At 37.1% G+C, this 26,355-nt stretch overlaps 1 protein-coding gene across 9 annotated transcripts in view; it reads right to left on the reverse strand.

Moving 5' to 3' along the window:
* Positions 1-25,948, reverse strand: part of LOC149555669 (uncharacterized) — a 247,924-nt gene extending 221,976 nt beyond the window's left edge. The window contains exon 1 of one of the 9 annotated variants that reach the window (XR_016364536.1): positions 25,322-25,948. Coding sequence is in view for 3 of the 9 variants with exons in the window: in XM_089829794.1 (XP_089685920.1) it covers positions 25,322-25,627 (306 nt within the window). In the remaining 6 variants the exon portion in view is untranslated. The remainder of the gene's footprint in view (positions 1-25,321) is intronic. The other 8 variants (XR_016364538.1, XR_016364535.1, XR_016364540.1 and 5 more) reach the window with 8 other exon arrangements.
* Between the last annotated feature and the right edge of the window lie 407 nt (positions 25,949-26,355).

Here is a 26,355-nt window from a genome sequence, read left to right on the forward strand (position 1 = left end):
CACTCCGCGACAGCAACTTAATGTGGTTAATCATGATAACAGGTCCAGCTATTGATAAGATCGTCACCTTTCAATAGCTACCCTCTAAACATATATATCAATGAAAGATCATCAACCTTCATGACACATTTCACACATACATAAGATAGTAGCTTTTTCATCAAGAATTTATATGAAATACATATATTACAAAACTGAGATTCAATTTCAGTACTTACAATTACATTTGTACCATCCCAAGTTTACCTCTGAAATACTCCAATTTAGGTTTAGATAGAGGTTTAGTAAGTACATTGGTTGTTTGTTCATTAGTGCTGATGTATTCTAAGTTGAGAACATCTTTGTCCACCATATCTTTGACATAATGTTAACGAATTTCAATATGCTTTGATCAGTTGTGGAAAATTGGATTTACTGAAACTTGATGCAGCTTTGATTGTCACAATGCATAACAGTTTGCTTTAAAGGCTTTCCGAATAATCCAACTAGCAATTTCCTTAACCATACCGTTTCTCTGGCTCCCATGGAGGCAGCTATGTATTCTGCTTCTATGGAACTTAAAGCAATTGATGACTGTTTTGTGCTAAACCAAGATATCATAGTTGAACCAAGACTGAAGCAACATCCTGTAGTGATCTTATGATTAGTGGAGTTGCTGGCCAATCAGAATCAGAGTACCCATGCAGTTGGATCTCAACATGATCATATTTAAGACCAAGTCCAATCATACTGCGCAAGTATCATAAGATGTGCTTGGCTGCCATGAGATGAATCTTCTTAGGCTCGTACATGAATTGACTTAAGGTATTGGTTGGGTAACAGATATCAGGATGAGTATTCACCAAGTACATTAGTGATTTCATTATTTCTCTGTAGTAAGTGGGATCAGTAGGTTCTAATTCAAATTCGTCATTCTTAAGCTTGTGAAGATTTGCTTCCATTGGTGTGGTCAAAGGCTTGCAATCCCTCATTCTAAATTTGGTCAAGATGTCAACAATGTATCTTCCTTGGTTTAGGAAAATGTAGTTCTCCTTTTGCCATAGTTCTAGACCCAGGAAATAGTGAAAGAGTCCAAGATCTTTCAAGTCAAATTTAGTTGTCAGATCCTATTTGCATTTTACTATAAGGTGATCTTCACCTGTTATTAGTAAGTCATCAACATATAATACAAGAATAATCATATTACCATCAGATATTTTGAAATATATATTAGGATCAGCTTCATTTTTGGAGTATCCTAATTTAGAGGGATAATTTTCTATCCTTTCGTACCATGCCCTAGGGGCTTGTTTAAGATCATAGAGTGCTTTCTTTAATTTGCACATAGTGTTATTTTTGTCGTGAGTGACAAATCCTTCGGGTTGTTCTATATACACTTCTTCTTTGATAACACCATTTAGAAAAGTCGTCTTAACGTCCATTTGATGTATCTTCCACCCTTTAGATGTTGCAATGGCTATAATGGTTCTAACAGAGGTGTATCGAGCAATTGGAGCAAATGTGTCTTCATAATCAATTCCAGCTTTCTGGGAAAATCTCCGAGCTATGAATCTAGCTTTGTATTTTCCAATACTATGATTTGGAGCATTTTTTATTTTGAATAACCATTCGGAGGAGACAAAAAATTTATCCTTAGGTTTAGGTATGACGTCCCATACATCATTTTTTAATATAGATTGATGTTCTTCAATCATTGCATCTTTCCATGGTTGACATGTGTTGTCACGTTTTCAGTCCCCTTATACTTTTCAAACTTTTAGGATTAGGGTTGAGTCAATGTGATGTCATGTCTAGTTTGCCATTTAGGTTTTCTTCTCTCATCTCTTTCCTAAAAGTTTATCTAGATGGGAATCAATCAAGTCAAATTGCATTCAAGTCCTGCTAGGTGATTTAGGTGGGAGGGTAAGTATTAATTTATTCCCAGATGAGAGAGAAGCAGTTCTAGTTCTCTAAGAATTTCTAACTTCATGATCAAAGGTCTCTATCTAAAAGAAAGATAAGTCTAAAAGAAGAGATCACACTACATTCAGAGCAGATGGAGACTAAAAGCATCAGGATCGAAGCTCAAGACCAAGGTGAAAATAATACAAAGATCAGCAATTTTGTCCAACTTTTCCCCCTGCATTTCCAAATGTTGAGTGAGAATTGAAGAGTTAGATGGAATGAAGGATTTGTATGATGTTTGCAGTTAGGTAATGTGATATTCTAATTCCATTTAGGACTAGCATGCCTAGGTTCCTTTCATTGTCTCCTTCAGCTGAGCTAACCTTGCATCTTAGAATAGTTTCTATGGGATTGTAGGACAAATGCATTTGGAGTTGTTAATTTCTTGTCAGATTCCATTTTGGTAAAGGGTTATCAGTTAAGGCGGATTCCATTTCATCTTTCCTGTGCATCTCTATTCTCTCCCTAGATTACATTTCAGTAAGACTAATTTGCATTTAGATTAGAGTAGTGGTAGTATTAGAAGGGCTTTAAGGTAACTTGTGATATCCATTCCACTAGGTGTTATAGGTTGCCCAAATCTATTTCTACCTGGGGTGTTTGTAGTTATGAGCATCTTGGTTTATCCTCTTCTGCTCTCAGGTTAAGAGCATACCCCCCATCCCAATGATCTATTAAAAACACAATTCATTGCATATCTTGCATATAAGGGAGTTGTACCTTATAATTCAGAGAGCAGTGATATAACACATACACTGACCCATTTGTTGGTGACATCCTTTTGTTTCCTCACATTTTGGGTGTCTAGAGTCAAGGTAAAGCCAAGTTAGCAAGAGGAACAAACTATTAACGAACAACATGATAATGCTTCTTCAATACTTGATGGTTCTGATTTGATGAGTTCAAGTACTAGAGCAACATAGCATGAATGGCTTCTTGTTTTCTTACTTTCTTTGAATACTTCATCAGGTTCTACTTGATTATCTTCCACCTTTCTTGCCCAAAGTGGCCTCTTCTTATTGTTAGGTTTTTCAGCATTTCTTGTATTAGAATAAAGGAGATTATGATCTTCAGAACCAAACTCCCTCTAATTCTCAACTATGGGATTCTCATTTGATTCAGTAGTTGATTCTATGTTTGATTCATCAATGTTCTTAGAAAGGTTATAAGCAGTATCTTCTTCAAATTTTACATCTCTGCTAATTTCAATAGTTCTCTATCTAGGAACGTAAACCCTATAACCTTTGGAGCATTCACTATACCCTATAAATATACCTTTTCTTCCTAGATTGTTCTAGTTTAGTTCTCTTTTCTTTCAGAATACAAATATATACGAGACATCCAAAAATTCTTAGGTGACTTAAATCTGGCTTATTTCCTGTAAATACTTCTTCAAGGGTTATATTCTCTTAGATTGAATGAGGACATCTATTTTGAATATAAACTGCGGTATTAGAGGCTTCAGCCCAGAATGATATGTGGAGGTTTATATCATGCATCATGGCTTTGGCAAACTCTATAATAGATGTGTTTTTCCTTTCTGACACTCTATTTTGTTGAGGATTATAAGGTACAAAAAACTCCCTCTTAATCCCAATAGAGGTGCAGAATTCTTTAAAGTTTTTAGAAATGTATTCACCCCCATTCTCTTTTCTTTCAAAATACAAATATATACAAGACATCCAAAAATTCTTTGGTGACTTATATCTGGCTTATTTCTTGTAAATACTTCTTCAAGGGTTATGTTCTCTTAGATTGAATGAGGACATATATTTTGAATGTAAACTACGGTATTAGAGGCTTCAGCCCATAATTATATTTGGAGGTTTTAATCATGCATCATGGCTTTGGCAAATTCTATAATAGATCTGTTTTTCCTTTCTGCCACTCCATTTTGTTGAGGATTATAAGGTACAAAAAACTCCCTCTTAATCCCAACAGAGGTGCAGAATTCTTTAAAGTTTTCAGATATGTATTCACCCCCATTGTCTAATCTTAGTGTTTTGATTTTCTTCCCAGTCTAATTTTCAACTAATGCTTTAAACGCTTCGAATTTGGATAATACTTCATTTGATTCCTTAAGTTTTAGGAAGTAGATCCAAGTTTTCCTAAGAAATCATCTATAAAAATTACATAATAAAGGCACTCATTTAGGGAAGGGACAAACATAGGACCACACAAGTCGGTGTGAATAAGTTCAAGTGCGGTTTTGGATTTATGATCATTTTTGGGAAACGATTCTTTTTGGTATTTTTTCCTAATGCACATCCCTTGCGTGTTTCAATATGATCAGATTTTAGACTAGGTAAGCCTATTACAATCTTTTCTATAGATGGCAGGGCACGAAAATGAAGATGGCCAAGTCTTCTATGCCAGATTTCATTTGAGTTTGAAATCTCATGTTTTAATGCTAGGTTTTGTTGATTACAAAGCTTGTACAAGCTTCGATCTCTGAAACCAATGGTGATTGCATTCTTAATTATTAGAGTTCTTAGGTCAAGATAGAACTTTATCTTCTTGAAATGTGATACGATACCCTTAATCTGCTAGGCTTGAGATTGAGACCAAATTTCTTTTGATGTCAAGTACAAATAATATATCCTTTAGTTGAAGAGTGACTCTGGTTTTCAGTTGTTTTGAACATGTTCCAATTCTCTTTACTGGATATGTAGAGTTATCCCCTATTCTTACTTCTTGAGTGGAGTGACCTTCAAAAGTTTTAAATTTGTCTTTGAATCCAATTATATGACAAGATGCTCCATTATCTATTATTCAAGTATTTTTGTTGGTATTTAGCTCACTTGATAGAGCTAGAAGAAATGCTAAATTTTTATCCTTTACATCTGCTAGGGCAGCTTGGATTTTCTTCCCTTCCGAGCAGACTTTGTGAGTGTGACAGAAATTTGTCACAGTTGAAGCATTGTACTTTAGACTACTCTCTTTTCTTAAATGTTTGATTTCGTTTTCCTCTTTTACTTTAGAATTTACCTTCTTCCTTTTATTATTTATATTTGTATGAAGAGCTTGAATTTCTCCCTCTTGATTTAAACTAATTCCTCTTGAAATCAATCTTAACTCTTCTTGTGTGCAATCATTCTTAAGTTGATCGAATTTTTGCAATTCAGGTCTAGAGCTCATTCCACGGATGAAGGTTTCCCATGACATGGGTAACCCTTTAAGGGCTATTAGAGATAGTTCTTTGTCATCTACCTGATTTCCAATGGTTGCAAGTTAGTCTTTTAACTCTGCAATTCTCAGGAAATAAGACGTAATAGTCCCTCCATTGTTCATTTTGATATATAGCAGTTGTTGTTTCAAGGTGAGCAATCTGCTGGTGTTATTGGTTCCAAATGTGTTTTTAATAGTCATGAACATTTCATACACAGTTTGGAGATTTGATATGGATGGAAGTATGTTATCTTTAACAAAATCTATGATAATCTTCATGGCTTTATTATTATGCCTTTTCCAAATTGATTTATCTGGATCATTTTCAGTCATTTTCTTATCTTCTTCCAGATACCCTTCTAATTCAAGTTCTCGTAAAATAATCATAATTCAAATTTTCCATGAAACAAAATTTGAAGCACGTTCAAATCTATCTTCCAGTCTTACGTGGTTCACCATGATTTTAATCTGAAGCTTTGATGATAACTGAGTATAAACGCTCTATCAATTTGGCTCTGATACCACATAAATGTTTATAGGATCCCTAATAGAGATATATACAAAATTCTGATAGTATCTAGATGTAGATCTGATGTGAAAAAATAGGCATGAATACTTTATATATGTAAGTAGCAGTGAATATATCAACATATATCACGGCAGTGAACTTGTGACTGATTTTCCAAATCGCTGCAGACGATAACTAACATGTTATGTTTTCTATGTTTTTACCTCAGCAGCGATTCACTATATGTACAAGAGCAGCGAGTCATGTCTACGTAGAGACATGACTCTACTAAGCCACGTAGGGTCATGTCCCTATGTGGACACAACCTTACACTCACCTTTATAACAAAGCACTAGTTCATTCTGCAGATAATTGCATAATCACAGACTTACAATATGGTGCCTATTAATCATATAAAAGAAGACCCAATTTATTATTATGTGTGTGTCTGCGTGTGCGTGTGTGCGTGGGCATGTGTGCGTGGGCGTGTGTGTGCGTGTGTGCGTGTGCGTGTAAATGATTAAAAGCAGGAACATAGATATATAAGTATAAATATATGTATATATATGGATGTATTGCAAATACATATACTTAATCTAATATGTACTTCAATTTGACTGAAGCTACATTTTAACATCTATGACATGCCATCATACCCATATGCATCACATAGTTGTCATACATGATGGATGCATATCCACATCATACATGGATACATCCATCCTGCTGTAATTGCATAATTATCATTAGTATCATTGCATCATCCTCTATAACAATATCATAGCATCCACCTTCATTCATAACATGAGACTTGCATCATGTGATGATCAGTACCACTGCATCATAGCATCAAACATAATGTCTTGCATCATATTTGCATTCACAACATAAAGCATATAATTGCATCATTATTGGTCGATCCATACTTAGCCAATGTGTGTTATCAGGTTGACAAAATAATTATCATTTATCCTTGTGAGACTTAGCCGATTTATGTAATCAGGCTTGCAGAGTTATTAGCAACAATCACTTATGATTATGAGCGGTTCACTGCAATAATCAGTAAATGATTATTACAGTGAACAATATACTCTTCCATTATTTTTAAGAAAGGCGGCATCTCTTTCATCGCACCCCTTCATGGCAGATGACAAATATAAATATAAGTCTCACGCACAATAAGAGGTAAATTATATGATTGAATAAAGATATATTCCCTTGTGGAGCACTCAATTGAGCATACCCAATTGTAGCAGCAATGGAACAGTGCAAGCAATTCTATTCCATATCTGAGATGGCATCTTCCAGAAGCACATTCTCTCAAAGTACAGATTAAAGATGGCTTCATTATAAGGTTATCAGTGCAGATAAATGAAAGGAATAGCAGACATAGCCTATACCTCTACAATTGAGATATTCTCAGCCTGTATATGTAGCATGGAGAAAACACTGTACATCAGAAACAGCTATTTAGGTGATAAGCATAAATCACATTGTCAAAACAGAAACAGGCATTCATATTGTTGTATGCAACTTTCTTTGGAAGTGCATGCATTTGGAACTATATATAATTTTCATCACTGTCAGTGTTTGCATTTGGAATTACCAGTAATCTGCATTAGAACTTGTGTATGCACTTCTGTATAATCATGCAATTAAATCAATCGTGTTATTTATTTCATTGTCTGGACTTGGAGTGACCAATCAACATTATATAATTGCTCAAGTTAAAATTATAGAAATTTTGTATGTAGAAAACCCTGTCTGGCTTCTACTATAATTCTTTGAAGTACAACTCACTTTCCCTTGGTCTTAATAAATTTTCAAATAAATCAACTGGTTGTGGATATTGGAATTGTTTTTGAAACAAAATAATGTTCAACAATATTCCTTTATAAATATGAAATGATTTATTCAATTATTGGCACCATTCAAATTACATAAATCAAATGAACCTCGTAGTTGAGTCACGTCCAATTTGCAGTAGATCCCAGAACTGGCCGTGGGCAGTATGACAGCTCCACACAATTTGGAGATCATTCAAATAATATTTCTCGGCTTTAGTTTGCAGACCCAACCTCTTCTCTCCAAATTCCGCACTCCTTACTCCTCCCAAGTTGAAACGTTGGCATCACACGTGGCTGATATTAAATGGCAGACTGTTTGCAACTGTTTGCAGATGACGTCCACCATGTAATGGGCAGAAATACGCCTTAGAACAGATCCAATGTCCTGTGTTTTGTTGGGCGCCACTAACAGATGAAACTCGGCTCCCTTTCACAACTCCCAATCTCACCCCACTTCTTTCAAAATATCGATTAAGGCAGGTCAATTTAATGCTTGTCGACCTTGGTATAAAACCGATAACAACCTCTTAGACACGATTGAACAGTAAGAGATTGTGCTGAATTTTCTATCCAACGGCAACAAATTCACGGAACTACCTTCAGGATGATTCTCAGAAATTCAAAAAACCCTCTCCAAATGATCAAAAGATATATATATTCAAGATGCTTTTCTTTTCGAATGAAGTCATATTTATAAGATTTTGTGCAACCTAGCTTCACTTTGACACTTCTCACGTAAACATCCCTTCATAATATACAGTCCACTTACTTTATAATATAAAGTGCATTAAATAATCATTAAGTTCGAATTAATTGCAATAACCATGACTTCATCAAATTAATTCACCTAGAGCCCAAAAGCAAAATGATAAGTACCCAACAATGTCACAACTGCCTTGACCAAAATAGGAACTGGCTAGAAGTGACTTACTAAAAATAGTAAGTCCAAAAATAGCATATCCATATCAAAGACCCCCAAAACCAAACGTCAACTCATGGGGATCATGTTGATGAGCTAACAAATCAAAAATCCAGGAACCTACTAAATCAGGGATATTTCGAGATGTTGCAAGATATCTTCAAGCTCCCAAGTGGCGTCTTTATTTGGAAGGTTCTACCACTTAACTAGAAACTCGCAAATGGTCCTCCGTCGCAACTGTCTTTCTCTAGTATCAAGTATTGCTTCCAGAGTCAACTCCAATCTTCCTTCATCATCCAATGGAGGTAATATAGGAGAAGGTACCACATGATGACCCAAAGCCCCTTTAAGGCGTGAAACATGAAACACATTATGAACTTTGCTATCATCAAGCAACTACAACTCATATGCTACCTTACCAACTCCCCGAGACTCAGTACTCTACTATCACCACATAACAAATCCACAAAACTAGGTGGATCGTAACCATATAGAGTTTTGAAAGGCGACATCTATATAGTCATGTGATGAGTGGAATTGTAACAATATTGACATAAGTGAATCCATTTTACCCACACCTTCTGCTGAGAAGAGACATAATTCTGCAAATAACCCTCAACACACTTGCTCACTATTTCCATCTAGCCATCAGTCTGTGGATGGTAGTTGGTATATTCTTGGTATATGGTAGTTGGTATAAGGTAGTTGGTAGCAAGAATATACATCAGTAAGGAACAAGAATATATATCTTCATACTTTTAATCATGGATGCTGATAATCATAAAATATGCTCAAATGGATGCCTAAAATTTTGAATTTTAGGGCTCCACCAGAACCAAGTGCTGCATTCGCCTAAGTGAAATCTGCTTCAGCTCATCATTACGGATTGCTTTAAGAACTTGGGGCTGCCCGTCCTTAATAAACCTCATCTCCATATTCTTAGTGCTCAGGTAGATATCCTTAAGTGTGTGTAACCATGCCATACCAAGAACTATATCTATCCCCCCCATGTCCACCACATAAAAATCTGCAGTGAAAGTATATGTATTAAGCTTCACAGGAAGATTTGTAATCATCTTGTTACACTTCACGATGTAACCATCAGCTACCTGTACTCATAGGCCCTCGAAATCCTCGGTCTGCATACCCCTCCTAGTAACCAAACGAGCATCAATGAAATTATGGGTAGCTCCAGTATCAAATAGAGCAACAATACTCTGTCCAGCTATGAGCCCACACATCCAGAAAGGTCCCTCCTTCCTCATACTAGAAAAGTAAGCTACCTTGAGGTTGGATTCATCCACCTCATCATCAACGTCATCACTCCTATGCTGATCTTGATCACTATCTCCAAACAGCTTCTGAAAATCAGTATTGCCATCATCATCGCAGAACCATTCCATCATCCTTTTTTTACCCTTAGGCTTCATGGGACAGTCATGGTTGACATCATAGGACCTCAGCAATAGAAACACATCTTCCTCCTCCTCAAATCATTAATTGTTTCCTGGTCCAAGGGTGTTGCAGCAGGACGCTTACCCTTAGTCTTCTCCTCTCTTCGAGGAGTTGTCCTATCATAGGAGGACGTAGCATACTTTGAGGCAAACTTGAGTCTAGGTGTAGAGGCCTCTAAATTACGGGCCTTTTTCATTGCCTCCTATAATGACGAGGGGTCTAATGACTTAACTCTGAGTGGCTCAACAAGGCCCTCAATGAAAAGCATAACCCTCTTCCACTCAGATATGTCATACACCATCATTAACAACCTCTGGAACTCACTGATGAATGCCTCCAAACTAGTTGTCTATTGTAACTGAGCCAACTCCCTAAAATAAACCTCAAGATCCTTCTTGTCAAAACGTTCTATCAATCTGTCAACAAACTCCTGATATAACATTATCTGATCATGATAGAGAGATACCAAACCATGATACCACCAATCGTGCGCAACTCCATCAAGGTATAGCACAACAAACCTAATGGCATCCTCCTTAGTCATAGGATGCAAAGCAAGATAGGTGTCAAGCTTGTGGACCCAAGCTCTAGCAATCACTCTACCGCTCCCATCAAATGAGCCAATGACATCTTACAAGCTGCCTACTGGAGGTCAGTATACCTGGGCTGTTGTCTGTCAATAGCAGGCCTACCCCTAAAATGTTCACACTTCTATTTCAAATATCTATCAGAACATAAGTTTTCTTTTAATGCCTGAGGAAGAGCATCCCACTCATGAAAATGAGTCAATGCATCATCAACAAATGGAGCAGCGTCAGAAGTAGTGCTAACTATATCTAATTCAGGTCTCAGAACAGTGGGTCTCTGTGGCCTGTCTTGAGCACCAATATAACCTGTCATGTCCACCCTGTTATCCATCCTGACATGATCCTCACTCATGTGCCTGTCATCAGCCCTCAGCCCCACATCCACATGTCACCTATAGGAACCAACAGAAACATCTCAGTCTCTCTCTCTACCCCTATCCCGAGGCATAGCTAACTGTTGCAATGTGTTAGACAACTGTTGGAGAACACCTGTCATCTATTATTGCCCGGCTGCGATATTTCAAAATGCTTGCAAGGCATCTCTGTCAACCTGAGCATCCATAGCACGTTGTTCGAAACCACTAGAACCACCTGGACTACCCACCGTGCCAAACTGAATCTCCAGCTCTCCCTCTCTGGGAGGTACATTCTGATCCCGTCGGGTGTAGTGCATTCCAGGCACAAACCTTCAATCGCCATCCATATCTCAAGATGCAGACAAACAAAATATTTCTTTGAAAATCCTGAGCCCAATTCTTGCAGGCTAGCAGGAAACTACTCTGATACCATTGTAGAAAACCCTATCTGGCTTCAACTATATTTCTTTGAAGTACAACTCACTTTCCCTTGGTCTTAATAAATTATCGAATTAATCAACTAGTTGTGGATATTGGACTTGTTTTTGAAACAAAATAATGTTCAACGATATTCCTTTATAAATATGAAATGATTTATTCAATTATTGGCACCATTTAAATTACATAAATCAAATGAACCTGGTAATTAATGTGTCCACAGGCTTGAAGTTGAGTCACATCCAATTTGCAGTAGACCCCAAAACTGACCGTGGGCAGTATGACAACTCCACACGATTTGGAGATCATTCAAATAATATTCCTTGGCTTTAGTTTGCAGACTCGACCTCTTCTCTCCAAATTACGCACTCCTTACTCCTCCCAAGTTGAAATGCTGGCATCACACGTGGCTGATATTAAATGGCGGATTGTTTGCAAATGACATCCACCATGTAATGGGCAGAAATACGCCTTAGAACAGATCCAATGTCCTATGTTTTGTTGGGCACCACTAACAGATGAAACTTGACCCCCTTTCACAACTCCCAATCTCGTCCCACTTTTTTGAGAATATCGATTAAGGCAGGTCGATTTAATGCTTGTCGACCTTGGTATAAAACCAATAACAACCTCTTAGACACAGTGATTGAACAATAAGATATTGCACTGAATTTGCTATACAACAGCAACAAATTCATGGAACTACCTTCGGGATGATTCTCAGAAATTCAAAAAACGCTCTCCAAATGATCAAAAGATATATATATATATATATATATATATATATATATATATATATATATATATATAGATTCAAGATGCTTTTCTTTTCGAATGAAGTTGTATTTATAAGATTTTGTGCAACCTGGTTTCACCTTGACACTTCTCACTTAAACATTCCTTCATAATATACAGCCCACTTACTTTATAATATAAAGTGCATTAAATAATCATTAAGTTTGGATTAATTGCAATAACCATGACTTCATCAGATTAATTCGCCCAGAGCCCGAAAGAAGAATGATAAGTGCCCAACAATGTCAAAACTGCCTTGACCAAAATAGGAACTGGCTAGAAGTGACTTACTAAAAATAGTAAGTCCAAAAATATCATATCCATATCAAAGACCCCCAAAACCGAACGTCAACTCACGAGGATCACACTGATGAGTTGACAAATCAAAAATCCAGGAACCTGCTAAATCAAGGATATTACATTGTAGTGTCTCAAATCTAACAAAAAGGGCACATTACAGAGCTTACAAGATTGATGGCTGATTGCGATATCAAGTTGTCAAAGTCACAATTTTAAAAGGGGAGTTAAATTTAAGTCCTTCAAGGTCAAGTGGTAATGGGTTAAGCCAAAAATCTTAAGTGCATTTAAATTTTGGCTAGTCAAATAGTACAAGTTACATGATAAAGGCATGTTTCATGCATAAGGACCTTTAAATCCTTATACAAGTTGATTTTCCATACTTGAAATTGCCGAAATTCTAAGAAAAAATATTTTTTCTTTATAAAAATACACAGAATTCAGGCTTAGTATGAAATTTTTCCACTTAAATTAATCAAAATTTGGATTCACTATGAATTTCTCCACTTAAATTGATCAAAATCCGGACATGTTATGAGATTCCCCACTTTAAATGGCATTTTCTTGATAAAGTTCCAATTGTTGAGAGTTTATCCATACATGAGTCAGTTTTCCCCACCAAGAATCCAACGATAAAAGGTGTGAATGAAGACTCCAAATGCAGGGCTATTTCCTCCTTTTGGTTGTTTACTTAGTCAAATTTTGAGATGCTAAAGTGTGACCTGTCCCTTTGAATGTCTGGATTTATTAAGACACAAGACAATTTTACCCTTTGAGATGACTAGGATAATGAAAACATTTCTTAGTATGGAACTAGTTATTCACAGATGGGTCGAAATTCCCCAATTATGAAAAGGAAAAACAAAATTCTTCTTGTGGATGTAAGGATTTATCCTTGCATTTATCGTTTTTCCCTACTTGGATAAGGAGATGAGAAGTGTGGATACCCCAAATAAAGTGTGGATTCCTCCTTTTAATAAATCAATTAATTAAATAAAGGGGAAATATATAATAAAGTTTTACAAGCTTCTTGAAGGAAAATGTTGTATCCCACATTGCTTGTGAGGGTGAAAAGCAAAGCCAAAATCACTTTGACCAAAGAAGATACAGCTGCAAGAAAATAGGACCCGCAAGAGAATAGAAGGAAAAAGCAAAAAGGTTTCAACTTATATCATCAATTGAGAGCATTGGATGTGCAATTTTTTTCAACACTAGGGTCTGAGATTTTCCCAGATTAGGTTTTTTTTTTGGGAAATCCCATTCAATTTTTACTAATCACAAACAACTCCAGATCAGACTGTGGATGATTGCAGAAGTAAGATGCATGTTTTTTTCATTGATTTCGGGCATTAAGAGGGATGAAGATGGAAGTTTCAGACTAAGTCTGAAACAACTCCTGAAAATCGATTTCCTTGGAAATTTCAGGGCTTCCAAATAATCATTGGTACTAACTTGTATGCATAGCAGACCTTAAGGAGCTGTTCTAAGGTCATTTCTGAGCCATTGGAGGGTTTGAAACTCTTGGGTCTGCAGACATAAGTCTGGAAACATCAGCAGCAGGGGTGATTTTTCCAATATTCGTCATAAATTTCAAACTTCCCCAGTAGTTAAGTGCGTAATTGCTGAGTTGTTAGAAGGTTCTTTTGCACCTAAATCACTGAGTTTGCAGCCCAAATTCATCTAAAAGTGGGCCGTTGCAGGTATGTCTTCAGACAATTTAAGTTGGACTTGTTGGTGAGGTATGATTGTGCTGTGTGATTGATTCATAATTCACATATAAATCCATGAACATAATGTATTGTGAGGTTAATTAGTTGTTAGAACCATAGTTAATTTTCATACTTACCATGTTTTTCCTCAGAATTCAATGGACGTCTGATGTTGTTATTTTGTGGCTACATGTTGGTCATTTTGTTATCTTAGGATTCCAATTCAAGTGTTTATCTTCGCTAAACTCTCAAGGGATAGAATTACTAAGTTATGGCATAGAATTCATGGATTTAGAAGTCTGAAATTTATTATTTTGAAGTCCCTTAAGACCATACTAACTTTGAGCTTTGTACTAAGAACCATGTCTGGATCAATGGCAGCGATAGTTGCAAGGAAGTGAATAAAGAAAGGTGGAAGACAAGTTCAAGCTCAAGGCCAACGACAGAAATAAAAGAAGACCACCTGAAAGCAGTCAAGATCAAAGGAAGACATCACTTCAAGATAGTGCACTTCAAAGCTGGGACAAAGGAAAGAGAATTCAAGGATCGCACTGAAGGAATTATTCCAAGACCAAACCTTCATCAATAAAGAACATGGGACAAGTCCAGGTTTAAAGGAGTCCATGGACAAGTTCATGGATTCAATTCGTGGGCATTCATGTGTCCCTACACAAGTCAGCTTTCACTTAAATAAATGCCTGAAGAATAAGGACTATCTTTACAAGGATATCAATTTGTCCCTTTTCACATCAATTTTTCATAAGGATAAAAGAAGTACACCAAGATATGTTCGAGGACAAGTCTAACACCAAGGTTAGCATAGAAGCATGGACAAGGACATAAGGACAAGTCTAAGGTTGAGAGCAAGGAAGAATTCAAGGACAAGATTCCCATCAAGAGAGTGATCCTAATGATGATTGAGTCATACAAGGAAATGGATTAAGGAAGATTTAATATGTAAAGGAAGATGTTAATGTGTTAAAGGAATTGCCCCAAGGATCAAGTCCCAAGATGAAAAAGACAAAGAAGAGTTCTAAACAATGAAGGTGGAAATATGAATGGTTCAAGTATTACAAAGACAGGGCATCCAAGGGAAAGTATTCCAAGAATGATGAAGAATTCCTAAGGATAAGGAAGTGGAACTAAGATAAAGATTACAAAAGAGAAGAGGCATACATGTTCATAATGATGAGTTGTATGATGACCAGGCGGCTTCCTTGCTTCTTATTTGTCCTCATCCCTTTGAATTTTCTTATTTGCTAATATTGTCGTGCTTCATTTCTATTGGCTATTTTTGTTCGCCCCACTTAGGATTTGTAAAGGATTAATTTGGATCATTGATTTCAAATCAATCTTAGCCATTTATTGTAATTGGGACTCCTATATAAAGCCCATCGCTATCATTTGTAAAGGAGTTGTTGAAATTGTTGCTATTATATTGTCAAATTGTTCTTAATTCATTGTAGGTCTTTATGGTGAATTGTTTGTATCATTTTGCAGTATTGCATGGTTTCTTCATTTTCCTCACTTAGAGTAGAATTTCATTTCATGTTGTTAAGAAGTAGTGTTTAGTTAAATGGAAGAGATTGTGAATCAATCTTTGTGGAACTCACCTAATGCATACCACTAGCTGCTTGCTGATTGTAAATTTGCCTTGCATGGTCAACTGGAAGTTTTATGAGCTTTACTATAATTATTGCTTGCGCATTGATATGCACCACTAGATAGTGTTAATGGAAAGGAAATAGTTTGAGCATCTTACATCTACCTTAGGAGATTACACTAGCTTGGTTGATGTTGATGGCTAAACTAATCTAGTAAAGTCACAAAGACATTCACAATTTCTCATATTCTAGCAGTAGAACAGTTCTCTAAACTCTCTCACTTAGCAATTTGTTGTTTGAAGAAGTTCAAGTCAAATGATATCCATTGAATGAACAACATAAGTCCCTTTACGATAACCAATATACCACAACATTATCACTAAGTTAAGTTCACAATAAGGAACCTTAAGGTTGTCTCATTTGATCCCACAATCTAGATACATTGCTTAGCATAGGAGCATCCTTATTCAAAAGAGAGTTGGAGATGTGGCATTTCATCTTGAAATGCTAAGCATTCAATTTTGTATGTTTTAGTGGAACAAAACTCTCATCAACACTAAAATCTTTATTTGGGTGACCCAACTTACCACAAAAGTGAGCCCTGACATTTTTTGTAGGTAGAATTACATTTGTTCCTCGGTATAAGTATGACTCATTTGGATATTCAGTGGCTATTGAACTTTATAAAAGGAAAATCAGCTTCACATCTACAAATTGTCAACACTCACACACATCATCAAGTTGCACCCCGTGCATAACCAGCCCCACTTCCTACACTGGCAGCCCCATATTTTTCCAACATAATGAAGACAAAATTCTACAGAAAGGGCACATCAAGTTCTACATTTTATGCTAGTACCTCCAAGTCTTTCCAACATAATGAAGGTGTCCCTCTACAAGAAACAATGAAGTGTGGATGTAATGTCCTCTTTTTTAGTAGGTTCCTGCAGTTGGCTAGGTCAGTTCACCGTTGCGACCCTTGTGAACTGGCAATAGGATTTAAGAGTCTCAATTATGTGGTTATAGGCCTTCCAACAGCCTATGGTGTGTTTTGACTCCATTTGAGGGACTTACTATTTAAAGTAAGTCAAACTATTCGTTCTGATGAGCTCGGTTGAGTTAGAAGAGTTGGGCGATGCTCTTGGTTTTTATTTCGGGCTTCCGAGTTGGGCTCCAAGAATCTTGGAGGGAGCGTCTATTTATAGTAAGTCACCCCCTCAAGTTCATTCATCGTCTTTCATCATCACGATCACTTTAATGTTGTCAGATTTCGATTCTGATTCTTCTTCAGTTGTTTTCGCAAGACAGACGAATTATTATTATTATTCATCTAAATATGCTGAGGTTGTTATTTTTGTTGGTGTTGTTTGGTGGTCACCTCAGTATCATAGCTCATTGGGACCGGGACGAAAAGTTTTGAATCGTGCGAACAAGAAACAGTGAACTTGCATGTCAGAATTTTAAGTTATGGTGGAAAAGGTCATTTTCTGGAGCCAAAAGTAATTAATAAATTATATTAATGGCACTTTAATATATTCTAATGTTGTGTAGAGTAAGCTTCTTAAGTGGAGTTCTTTTGGGAAACCGGTGCCATTTGGAGATTATAAATTTGAGGACATTTGATGAGAAAAGCATCTAATTATTTGTTTATCTCTTTGCTTGTTGTCTTTGTGACAATTTTGAGTCTGTGGTTTTGTGCCCTTGCTGAAGTATAAGGCTTAGATTTTGAGTTTATCTTGCAATTTGTTGCTGAGGTAAAGCAAACTGTGATCGCTTCTCTACTGTATCTACTGTTATTGAGAAGTTGATTGAACAAGTGTTAAAGACTAGATTCTAGAGAACAAATTGAAGGCTGAATTATTAATTTTAGACTTGTACGTCCTCGCTAGGAGTTCAATTTGAATGTTACAGGGTTGTCGTTTCACTATAAGGCAGCAGTTTATCAATTGCAGAGTCATGTTCACCTAAGGAGGTTTTGTGTGACATTTCTGAGGGACCGTGTTACAATATTCAAGAACTGCATTCAATTTATATGGCCTGCGATATATATTATTGGGGCTACTGTAGATTCACATTGGACTGCAAATTAAAAATCAAAGCCAATCTATATTTCCAAGTTCTTAGCATTTTAAATATTATTGTTGTTATTTTTTGTTTGAAACATTGTTGGTAATGAATTAAAGCTAGAGCAAATCCTTTATCTTTTATAATTATATAATTGCACAATTCGTAGTGTAGAATTATGAATTAATGTTTGACATTCATACAAACTTCTTAGTATTAAATTGATCTGAAATTTTAAGTGCCCAATTGCATTCTCTAGTGTTTGAAAATCGGATTATCAAATTTGCAACAATAACAGTAAAGATTGCCAAATGTTTGGTGAATGTTAGACTATTGATTAGCAAAGGAAAATTAATGATTGTTAAGGATATAGCCAACTGGCATTTTTCCAATGGTATCAAAGCTTGCTTGCAAATTTGTCAAACAACTGAATTATAAAAGAATTTGGTGTTTGTTGAAGTTATAACTGGTTGAAGTTATTATAGTGGTATCAGAGCGGTTTCCTGCTAGCCTGCAGGAACTAGGCTCAGTTTTTATTTTGTTTCAGTGCTAACTTTGAAGATTTTCAGATCTGATTTCTAGAGTGACTAGCACTTTATATTCTCTAGCTATGGACAGACATACGATTGGCAGATCTAGAAGTCAGTGGAGTAATGAGGAAGTTAGTGTAAAAATGAATGCCTTGTAGGAGAGTTTAGCGAAACTGAAGCTTCATCAATAGAGGTTGGTGGAGAGCTTGTTAGACCCGCGACAATTAAGAGGGCAAAAAGGTATATGGTTTCCGCCTTTAGAAGGCCGACATCGAAGCTGCAGGGAAGGAAGCTTGAGTTTTCCCGATAGGTGTCCATGATGCTGATGTACCTATATTTAGTACAACACCTGCTAGCCCCATCCGCAATGTTGATGATGAACTCATTTCACAAAGATCAGTAGATGTGTCAATACCCTTGATGGATAGCAACACTGAGCTTCAGTAGATTTAGGCTCCCAAGGAAGTCGCTATGGTTATTTCAGAGGAAGTTGATGATGTAGTTGCCACTGACTTTTCAGACTTACCGGAGAAGAGAGTTGTTATTGGCGACTTATATGTCAACTACTATAGTGTTGCTCCAGTACAGGAGGCAATTGCTTCCTTAGGTGGGATTGAGGCACGTATGGAGTCACTCAACTATGATGTTGGTGATATAGGTGTTACAACGAAGTCGGGAGATGTGGGTGCAGATACTATGAGCTGCACTGAGTATGATATCCCTTATCAGATATTGGAAGATGACTCCGAGGAGGTTTTTGATGAGTCCCAAGATCGATGTTTACATGATCTTACGTTTGAGGTGGAATCTGAGACATGCGAGGGGATTGATATTGCGAGGGCTTCCATTTCTTCGGATGAGGAGTTGTGCGAGGGTGATGGCACACATATGAGTGATCTTGTGGTGGGTAGTTCTGATTCAGTTTCCTATCACAGTGCAGTTAGTGAGACAGAGAGATTGCATAGGAGTCAAGGAATAAAGAGACATCATGTGACCAGTCAACTGAAGGTGAGTGATAGTGACATTTCTTCACCTCTTGGGCATCATGATGTTGTCCATCAGATGCTAGCTACATATGGTTGGGGTGCTCCTATGTTTGATGAGTGTGATGATAGTACTCTTTCTCTAGCAAGCGTTCATGTGCTTCGAGAGGCTATCAAGATCTTGAAGCATAATTACTCGTAGCTAGTTGTTGACTGGGATTACCTTTTAGGGTGGGGTAGCACCTATCATGCGACATTGTTAGAGAAAGAGGAGGAGGTGGTGGAGCTCACCCAAGAGCTTAAGGTGACTATGGACTCTCTTCAGTGTACTTAGTGGGCTCTTCAAGAGTCACAATCATGATTGGATGAGGTGATCGTGGAGTTGGAGCATTTTCGGCCCACACCAACCCTAGATCTCGTTCAGTTGCATATTGTGGTTGGTGGTGAGTTTGCTTCTACGGTTGGGGGTGATAGGCATGATGATGTGGCCGACACATCCATTCAAGGTATGGGTGCCGTAGATATGGATGAGATGAGAGTATCATGGGAGTTGGGCTATCATGTTGATTTGCTTCCTTCTGCTGGAAGCGAATCTATTTCTTCATCTCACACAGTTGATAGCATTGGACAGTTAGCAGTGCCACATTTTCAGAGGGATCAATTCTGGGTTGCAAGGGAACAAGTTGATGCTTCCACATATAATTTCTACTATGCACAGTCTTTCATGAGTATCTTTTGGAGAGTTTGAATGTGGAGAAGGATTCGTACAGAGTGTCTAAGGGTACTCTCATCCAAGGCTCTTGTGCCATTCAGAGGTTGGCGGGAAAGATTGTAGAGACTCTATCTACTATGCTTCCCAACAGGGATCTCGAGGTTGGGTTTGCTGAGAGGATTGCCCAAGATCCTGCCCGACCAGTAGTTCACAGTCAGAGAATGGAGCCATCTTTTGATTCCCAGACTGATACTGATGAGCCCTTGACAAAGATTAGGAGTTTTTATTGACATTACACTATGAGGAGTGCTCATCATTTTTATTTTCACCCACAGGTAAAGGATTTGGTTTCATGTTAATGTGGGTTGGCTCCAGTTTAATACCATCCATTATGGGATGGGTTGTTAGCACCATCTTTTGTAGATGGGATTAATTGCTGCAAATTAGACCCCTTGCAGTATCTCCACACCCAGGACAGATTGGCAAAGGTTGGAGTTGGTGGTATTGTTTCAGGTACCTATGGTTGTTACCATCGCCACAGTGCAATTGGGTGTGAGTATCAATTTGATGGGGACTCAGGTGTAGACAAGGTTGGTATTTCAATTGAGTTGAGTTACAATGAGTTGTTGCCTACATCAACGCCTTAGGCCAGTTTTTAGATGATTCTAATGTTGATGTTCGTTATTTGGGTGTTGGTGCTATAGGAGTTGCTTGTACACATCAGGGTAGTACGTAGTTCTACCTTTAGGATCCAGGTGGCTTGTGATGTCCATTTTGCTTGAGGACAAGCAATTTTAGGGAGGGAGGATTGTAATGTCCCCCTTTTTAGTAGGTTCTTGCAGTTGGTTGAGTTAGTTCACCATTGTGACTCTCATGAGCTGACAGTAGGATTTGAAGGTCTCAGTTATGTGGTTATAGGCTTTCCAACAACCTATGGTGTGTTTTGGCTCCATTTGAGTGACTTACTATTGATAGTAAGTCAAAAACTGTTCGTTCCGATGAGCTCAGTTGAGCTAGAGGAGTTGGGTGATGCTCTCGATTTTTATTTCGAGCTTCCGGGTTGGGCTCCAAGGATCTTGGAGGGAGCATCTATTTATAGTAAGTCACCCCATTAGGTTCATTCATCACCTTTCATCGTCAAGATCACTTTGGTGTTGTCAGATTTCGATTTTGATGCTTCTTTAGTTGTTTTCGCAAGATGGGTGAATTATTATTATTATTCATCTAAATATGCTGAGGTTGTTATTTTTGTTAGTGTTGTTTGCTGGTCACCTCAGTATCATAGCTCATTGGAACCAGGACGAAAAGTTTTAAATCGTGGGAACAAAAAACAGTGGCCTTGCATGTTAGAATTTTAAGTTATGGTGGAAAAGGCCATTTTCTAGAGCCAAAAGCAATTAATAAATTATATTAATGGCACTTTAATATATTCTAATGTTGTGTAGAGTAAGCTTCTTAAGTGGAGTTCTTTTGGGAAACCGGTGCCATTTGGAGATTATAAATATGAGGACATTAGATGAGAAAAGCATCTGATTATTTGTTTATCTCTTTGCTTGTTGTCTTTGTGACAATTTTGAGTCTGTGATTTTGTGCCCTTGCTGAAGTATAAGGCTTAGATTCTGAGTTTATCTTGCAATTTGTTGCTGAGGTAAAGCAAATTGTGATTGCTTCTCTACTGTATCTACTGTTATTGAGAAGTTGGTTGAACAAGTGTTAAAGACTAGATTCTGGAGAGCAAATTGAAGGCTGAATTATTAATTTAATGCTTCTACGTCTTGGCTGGGAGTTCAATCTGAATGTTACAGGGCTGCCATTTCACTATAGGGCAGCAGTTTATCAATTCAAGGTCATGTTCACCTAAGGAGGGTTTTCAAGAGATGCGTTCAATTTATATGGCCTTCGATATATATTATTGGGGCTGCTATAGATTCACATTGGACTGCAAATTAAAAGTCAAAGCCAATCTATATTTCCAAGTTCTTGGCATTTTAAATATTATTGTTGCTATTATTTGTTTGAAACATTGTTAGTAATGAATTAAAGCTGGAGCAAATCCTTTGTCTTTTATAATAATATAATTGCACAGTTCATAGGGCAAAATTATGAATTAATGTTGACATTCATACAAACTTCTTGGTATTAAATTGATCTGAAATTGTAAGTGCCCAATTGCATTCTCTAGTGTAATTTTAAAAATCAAATAATCAAATTTGCAACAATAACGGTAAAGATTGCCAAATGTTTGACAAAATGTTAGACTATTGATTAGCAAAGGAAAATTGATGATTGTTAAGGATATAGCCAGCTGGGGTTTTTACAGTGGATACAACTACACAATGGTTCAGCATAGCCTATGGTGTTTCAAATTAACATCGGCTAAGTTATTCAATTGTGCAATAGACACAATGGACCTCATTGCCCTACAAGGAAGGGCAAACAATTTGTGCATAACATGCATTTGTACTCAATTTTGCAAATTGTGCTCTTTTAGCCCAATGGCTCAAACTTCAGTGCTTCTCATGTTGTGATATCAAATTGCATTGCTCATGAAGACTCTTTTGGAAAAATTGCATTGCTAGACAACTTCAGGGGTCTACACTCAAAGCTTCAAATGACATTGACAAATCCTACTATATTGTTCTAGAATATGCACAACCTACACAATGGTGCATGTGTCTACTTTTGCAAGATACTTTTGTAGCACACGTCCAAACATGTGACAACAAAGACAGCCGCATAATATAGCCATGCAAGTCTAACATTTTTCACGCACTCATCTAAATGCAAAACGATACAAGCATGACATCTATTAGCTTTCTGTTTTTAGGCATAGCCAAAGGCCATTGTATAGGTACAACCTCTATACATATATTAGGCAAGAGGATTTCCAACTCAGTAGATGAAACATAATTCATTACAAGTCTGCGCATGCAACCTTACCATATCACCATTACACTGAGTTGTAACAGCATTTGTAATTATCCATTTGCCAAGAACACGGATGAGATCCTTGAGGTAACTTTAATCTTAGTTTTTTCTGACTTATAAAATTATCATCTTATTATTCCATGATTATTTTTTCTGATTTTCGTTTACTGTTGTTAATTATCATCAAAAATTGGATAAGTAATGATTTTTAGTTTCAGAACTATTTTTGGTTTATGTGTCAAATCCTTTGCTTAGTGTTCTCCAACAGGTGGATGGGGAAAAACTCTATGGGCTAACTGTATGAGACCATTGACAAGGCCAACGAGTCCATCCAATGTTTCTATGGGTCAAATAAAACAATATATAAACCCATTTAGCTCATACATTGATCAAAGATGAAACTAACAACTTCGCCAACAAATTCACATTGCTGCCTACTACTTGAATCCAAAGTTTTTTTTCCTTCTATTCCTGAAGGTTGATGAGGAAGCTATGACTTCCCTCAAAAAATGCATACAGAGGATGCTCCTGAATGAAGCCTTAAAGACATCATGTTGCACAAGTTGGGCAATGGCAAAGCCATGATGAGGCCTTATCTTCGCCTCTATGCATCCAAAGAAGAATGACTCAACAGCCAGCCCAAAAGACTTCTTAACTCAATTTAATATGCCTAAATTTAGTTTGCATTTGAGTTCACTGAATTATTTACAAAGATATACATGGTGCCCCTACAAATTTGTTGCGAGAAGATTACAGTGCAAAAAAGACCTAATCTTCAAACCGTTGCCATCTAATGCACCCAACTACATTATCCACTGGAACAGTGGTTTTAATTTTGAGATTGCTGATGCTTATATGTATCTAAATTCTTTCCACTTGTGTCCATTTCTGATCTGACATGCTGTTGCTCAAAATTTCACACTCGTGGAGGATTAGTGGGGTGACCAACAAGCCAATAAGCATTCTCTTGGTTTCCCAATCCCATAACTCTACATTCCTAAATCTAATTTAGCAGGAAATTTGAAATATAGCACTTGGCAGCCTCCCTGAATTATTTCTGCCGTGCTTATTTCCCAATTGAGTTTGTTATGAAAATTGATCTCAAGACATTTGTATTTGTTTGCCATCTCTAATGGATTGCCTTCAAGAAGAATGATGTTTTGCCTCTCCTCATTTTTTTTCCAAAGAGAAGATCGCCACTTTGGTTTTGCTAGTATGCACTTGTATCCCAGCATCATGACAAGAAGTTTCAAGCGCCTTCAATGTTCTCTCAGGCCATGAGTAATTTTAGCAATTAAAATGAGATCATACAAATAGAGAAGTGATTTTAATACATATTTAGCCAGCTCAACTTCCTCTCCACTAGCCTTGTTTAGCCATTTTTCCAACAGAATTAGAAAAAGAGGACACTCTTATTTGACACCAATATCACTGCCAAAACGACACCCCATCTGTGGTTCTGAACAAATAAATTATAATGAATAGAGAGGGAGCTTTGCAAGCTTCGCCTAACCACTAAGCTGGCAAAAAGAACCACTAGGTAAATAGGCAGGCGGAGCAATGGATGCATCATTTTTAAATTTTCCGGAAGGTTGGTTGGCCGGAGGGATATTGCTCTGGTTTATAGTTGGCATGGAAGGGTAACTATTTACCCCGGGAAGGGAAAGGAAACGGAAGCCAGTAAAACCAGCGACCTATAGATCGTAAAGTTGATTCCTAGAGGTCTTGACTTTCTTTGTTTCTATCTTTCCTTAAGGGAAAAGCTTGAAGTGGTTGCAAGCGTCTGTTCTTTTGCAGGCTAATTGAAAGTAGGACCCCATCAGCATGCTGCCAAGCCCAGGGCGGTGAGAATCTTGACCGGCCTCAACTTAAAGGCAGGGCAAAAGGAATTTCAAATTCTTTCTGTCAAAAAAATATCCCGCCGAAGTCCAAGTGCGACAAATAAAATCAAAAATAGAATGGTGTCTTTTGAAGTCAGCTTTAATCTTGGCTCTTTTATTGTTGGCATCTAATCATTAGCTTCTTTCCTTTCCTAAGATGGTGACTTGAGTACGGATAAAACCATTAAAGCTCAGTATCTAGAGGTGCAGCTAATCCCCAGACTTAAGCAACATGAATACTATTGAGCTCGCTGTCGATTCCTTTGGAACTGTTTATGCTTTATTTGAGTTCGGTGTTAAGTAGGACTCTATCTGGGACGAGGATGGTGCTTCCACATTAACAATTTCGGTTTGATTACCTTAACTTTCTTTTGTCTTCCCTTGACAAGTTTCTTCGCGTTGCAAAAAGTTTTGCTTGAATTGCAGTTATGTCTTTCATCTGGGTATAAGTATTAGCAAGACTTGCGCCTAGAGAAGCTTAATTAACAGAAACTGAATCCAATGAATTTGCTAAGAATGTTAATGCAAAGCTGGAACGAGAAAAATCCTGTAGACTATTTCGAAGAGTTTATGCAAGGTAAAATAACAAGTGCTCACTTGTTTCAAGGCAAGCATGGCAAGGGCTGAAAGCCCACTTCCACCAATGCCCACAAAGTGTACCCATCCTTTATGGTCTTCAACATTAATCCCACTGTTGTAATTGCTTTCTCTGCTTGAATTTGCTTTACGTAATGTATTTGGCCATCTGCTGTAATTCCCCGCTTCTATTTGGTAGGAGAAATGGGATCTTCCTGAAATATTGGACACATTCCCCAATCTAGAGTTCGATTTGAAATGCAAATTGTTTGTAACAGCTCTGTGAATAGGTTCTTGAATCAACAACCCTGAAATTAGAACGTCCATTGTAATGTTTTTGCCCGTTGATCCTCCAGATATCTCTTTCCCTCGGGGTTATATATGCATGTCTATACAAATCTACCTATAATTGTCGATGGATTCACTTTGAGGAAATTACACCACGACAACGACAATTTGAAGGACAATTCGAACGACGGTCGATTACATCTGGAGGAAAAAAGACTACATAAATTTGTGAGCTTCTTAAAAAATTTCATGTCTATACATGTCGATGGATTCACTTTGAGGAAATTATACGACGACAACGACAATTTGAAGGACAATTCGAACGATGTAATCAGGAAATTATACCACGACAACGACAATTTGAAGGACAATTCGAACGACGTTTGATTACATCTTGAGGAAAAAAGACTACATAAATTAGTGAGCTTCTTAAAAAAAATTCATGATACATGGCTAACATTGAAAAGAACATAAAAGGGTCCTATAGATTGGTTGGTCTTGTGGACGTCATTAAAATATTTTCATTTATTTATTCATTTCTTTTAAAAATTATTTTCCTTTCAATATTTAAGATTTTGTTTTAAAGTGTTGGCTACATAAAACAACGAGCTTATTAAAGCAGATTTATAACACGCGGGCTAACATTGAAAAGAACATGAAAAGGGTCCCATAAACTGGCTAGTCTCATGGACGTCATTAAAATACCTTCATTCATTCATTCATTCCTTTTTAAAATCCTTTTCCTTTCAATGTTTAGGACTTTTTTT

This window comes from Cupressus sempervirens, chromosome 5 (genome assembly GCF_028749045.1).
Source record: "Cupressus sempervirens isolate cs-2001-9-10 chromosome 5, ASM2874904v1, whole genome shotgun sequence".
Classification (NCBI taxonomy): domain Eukaryota; kingdom Viridiplantae; phylum Streptophyta; class Pinopsida; order Cupressales; family Cupressaceae; genus Cupressus; species Cupressus sempervirens.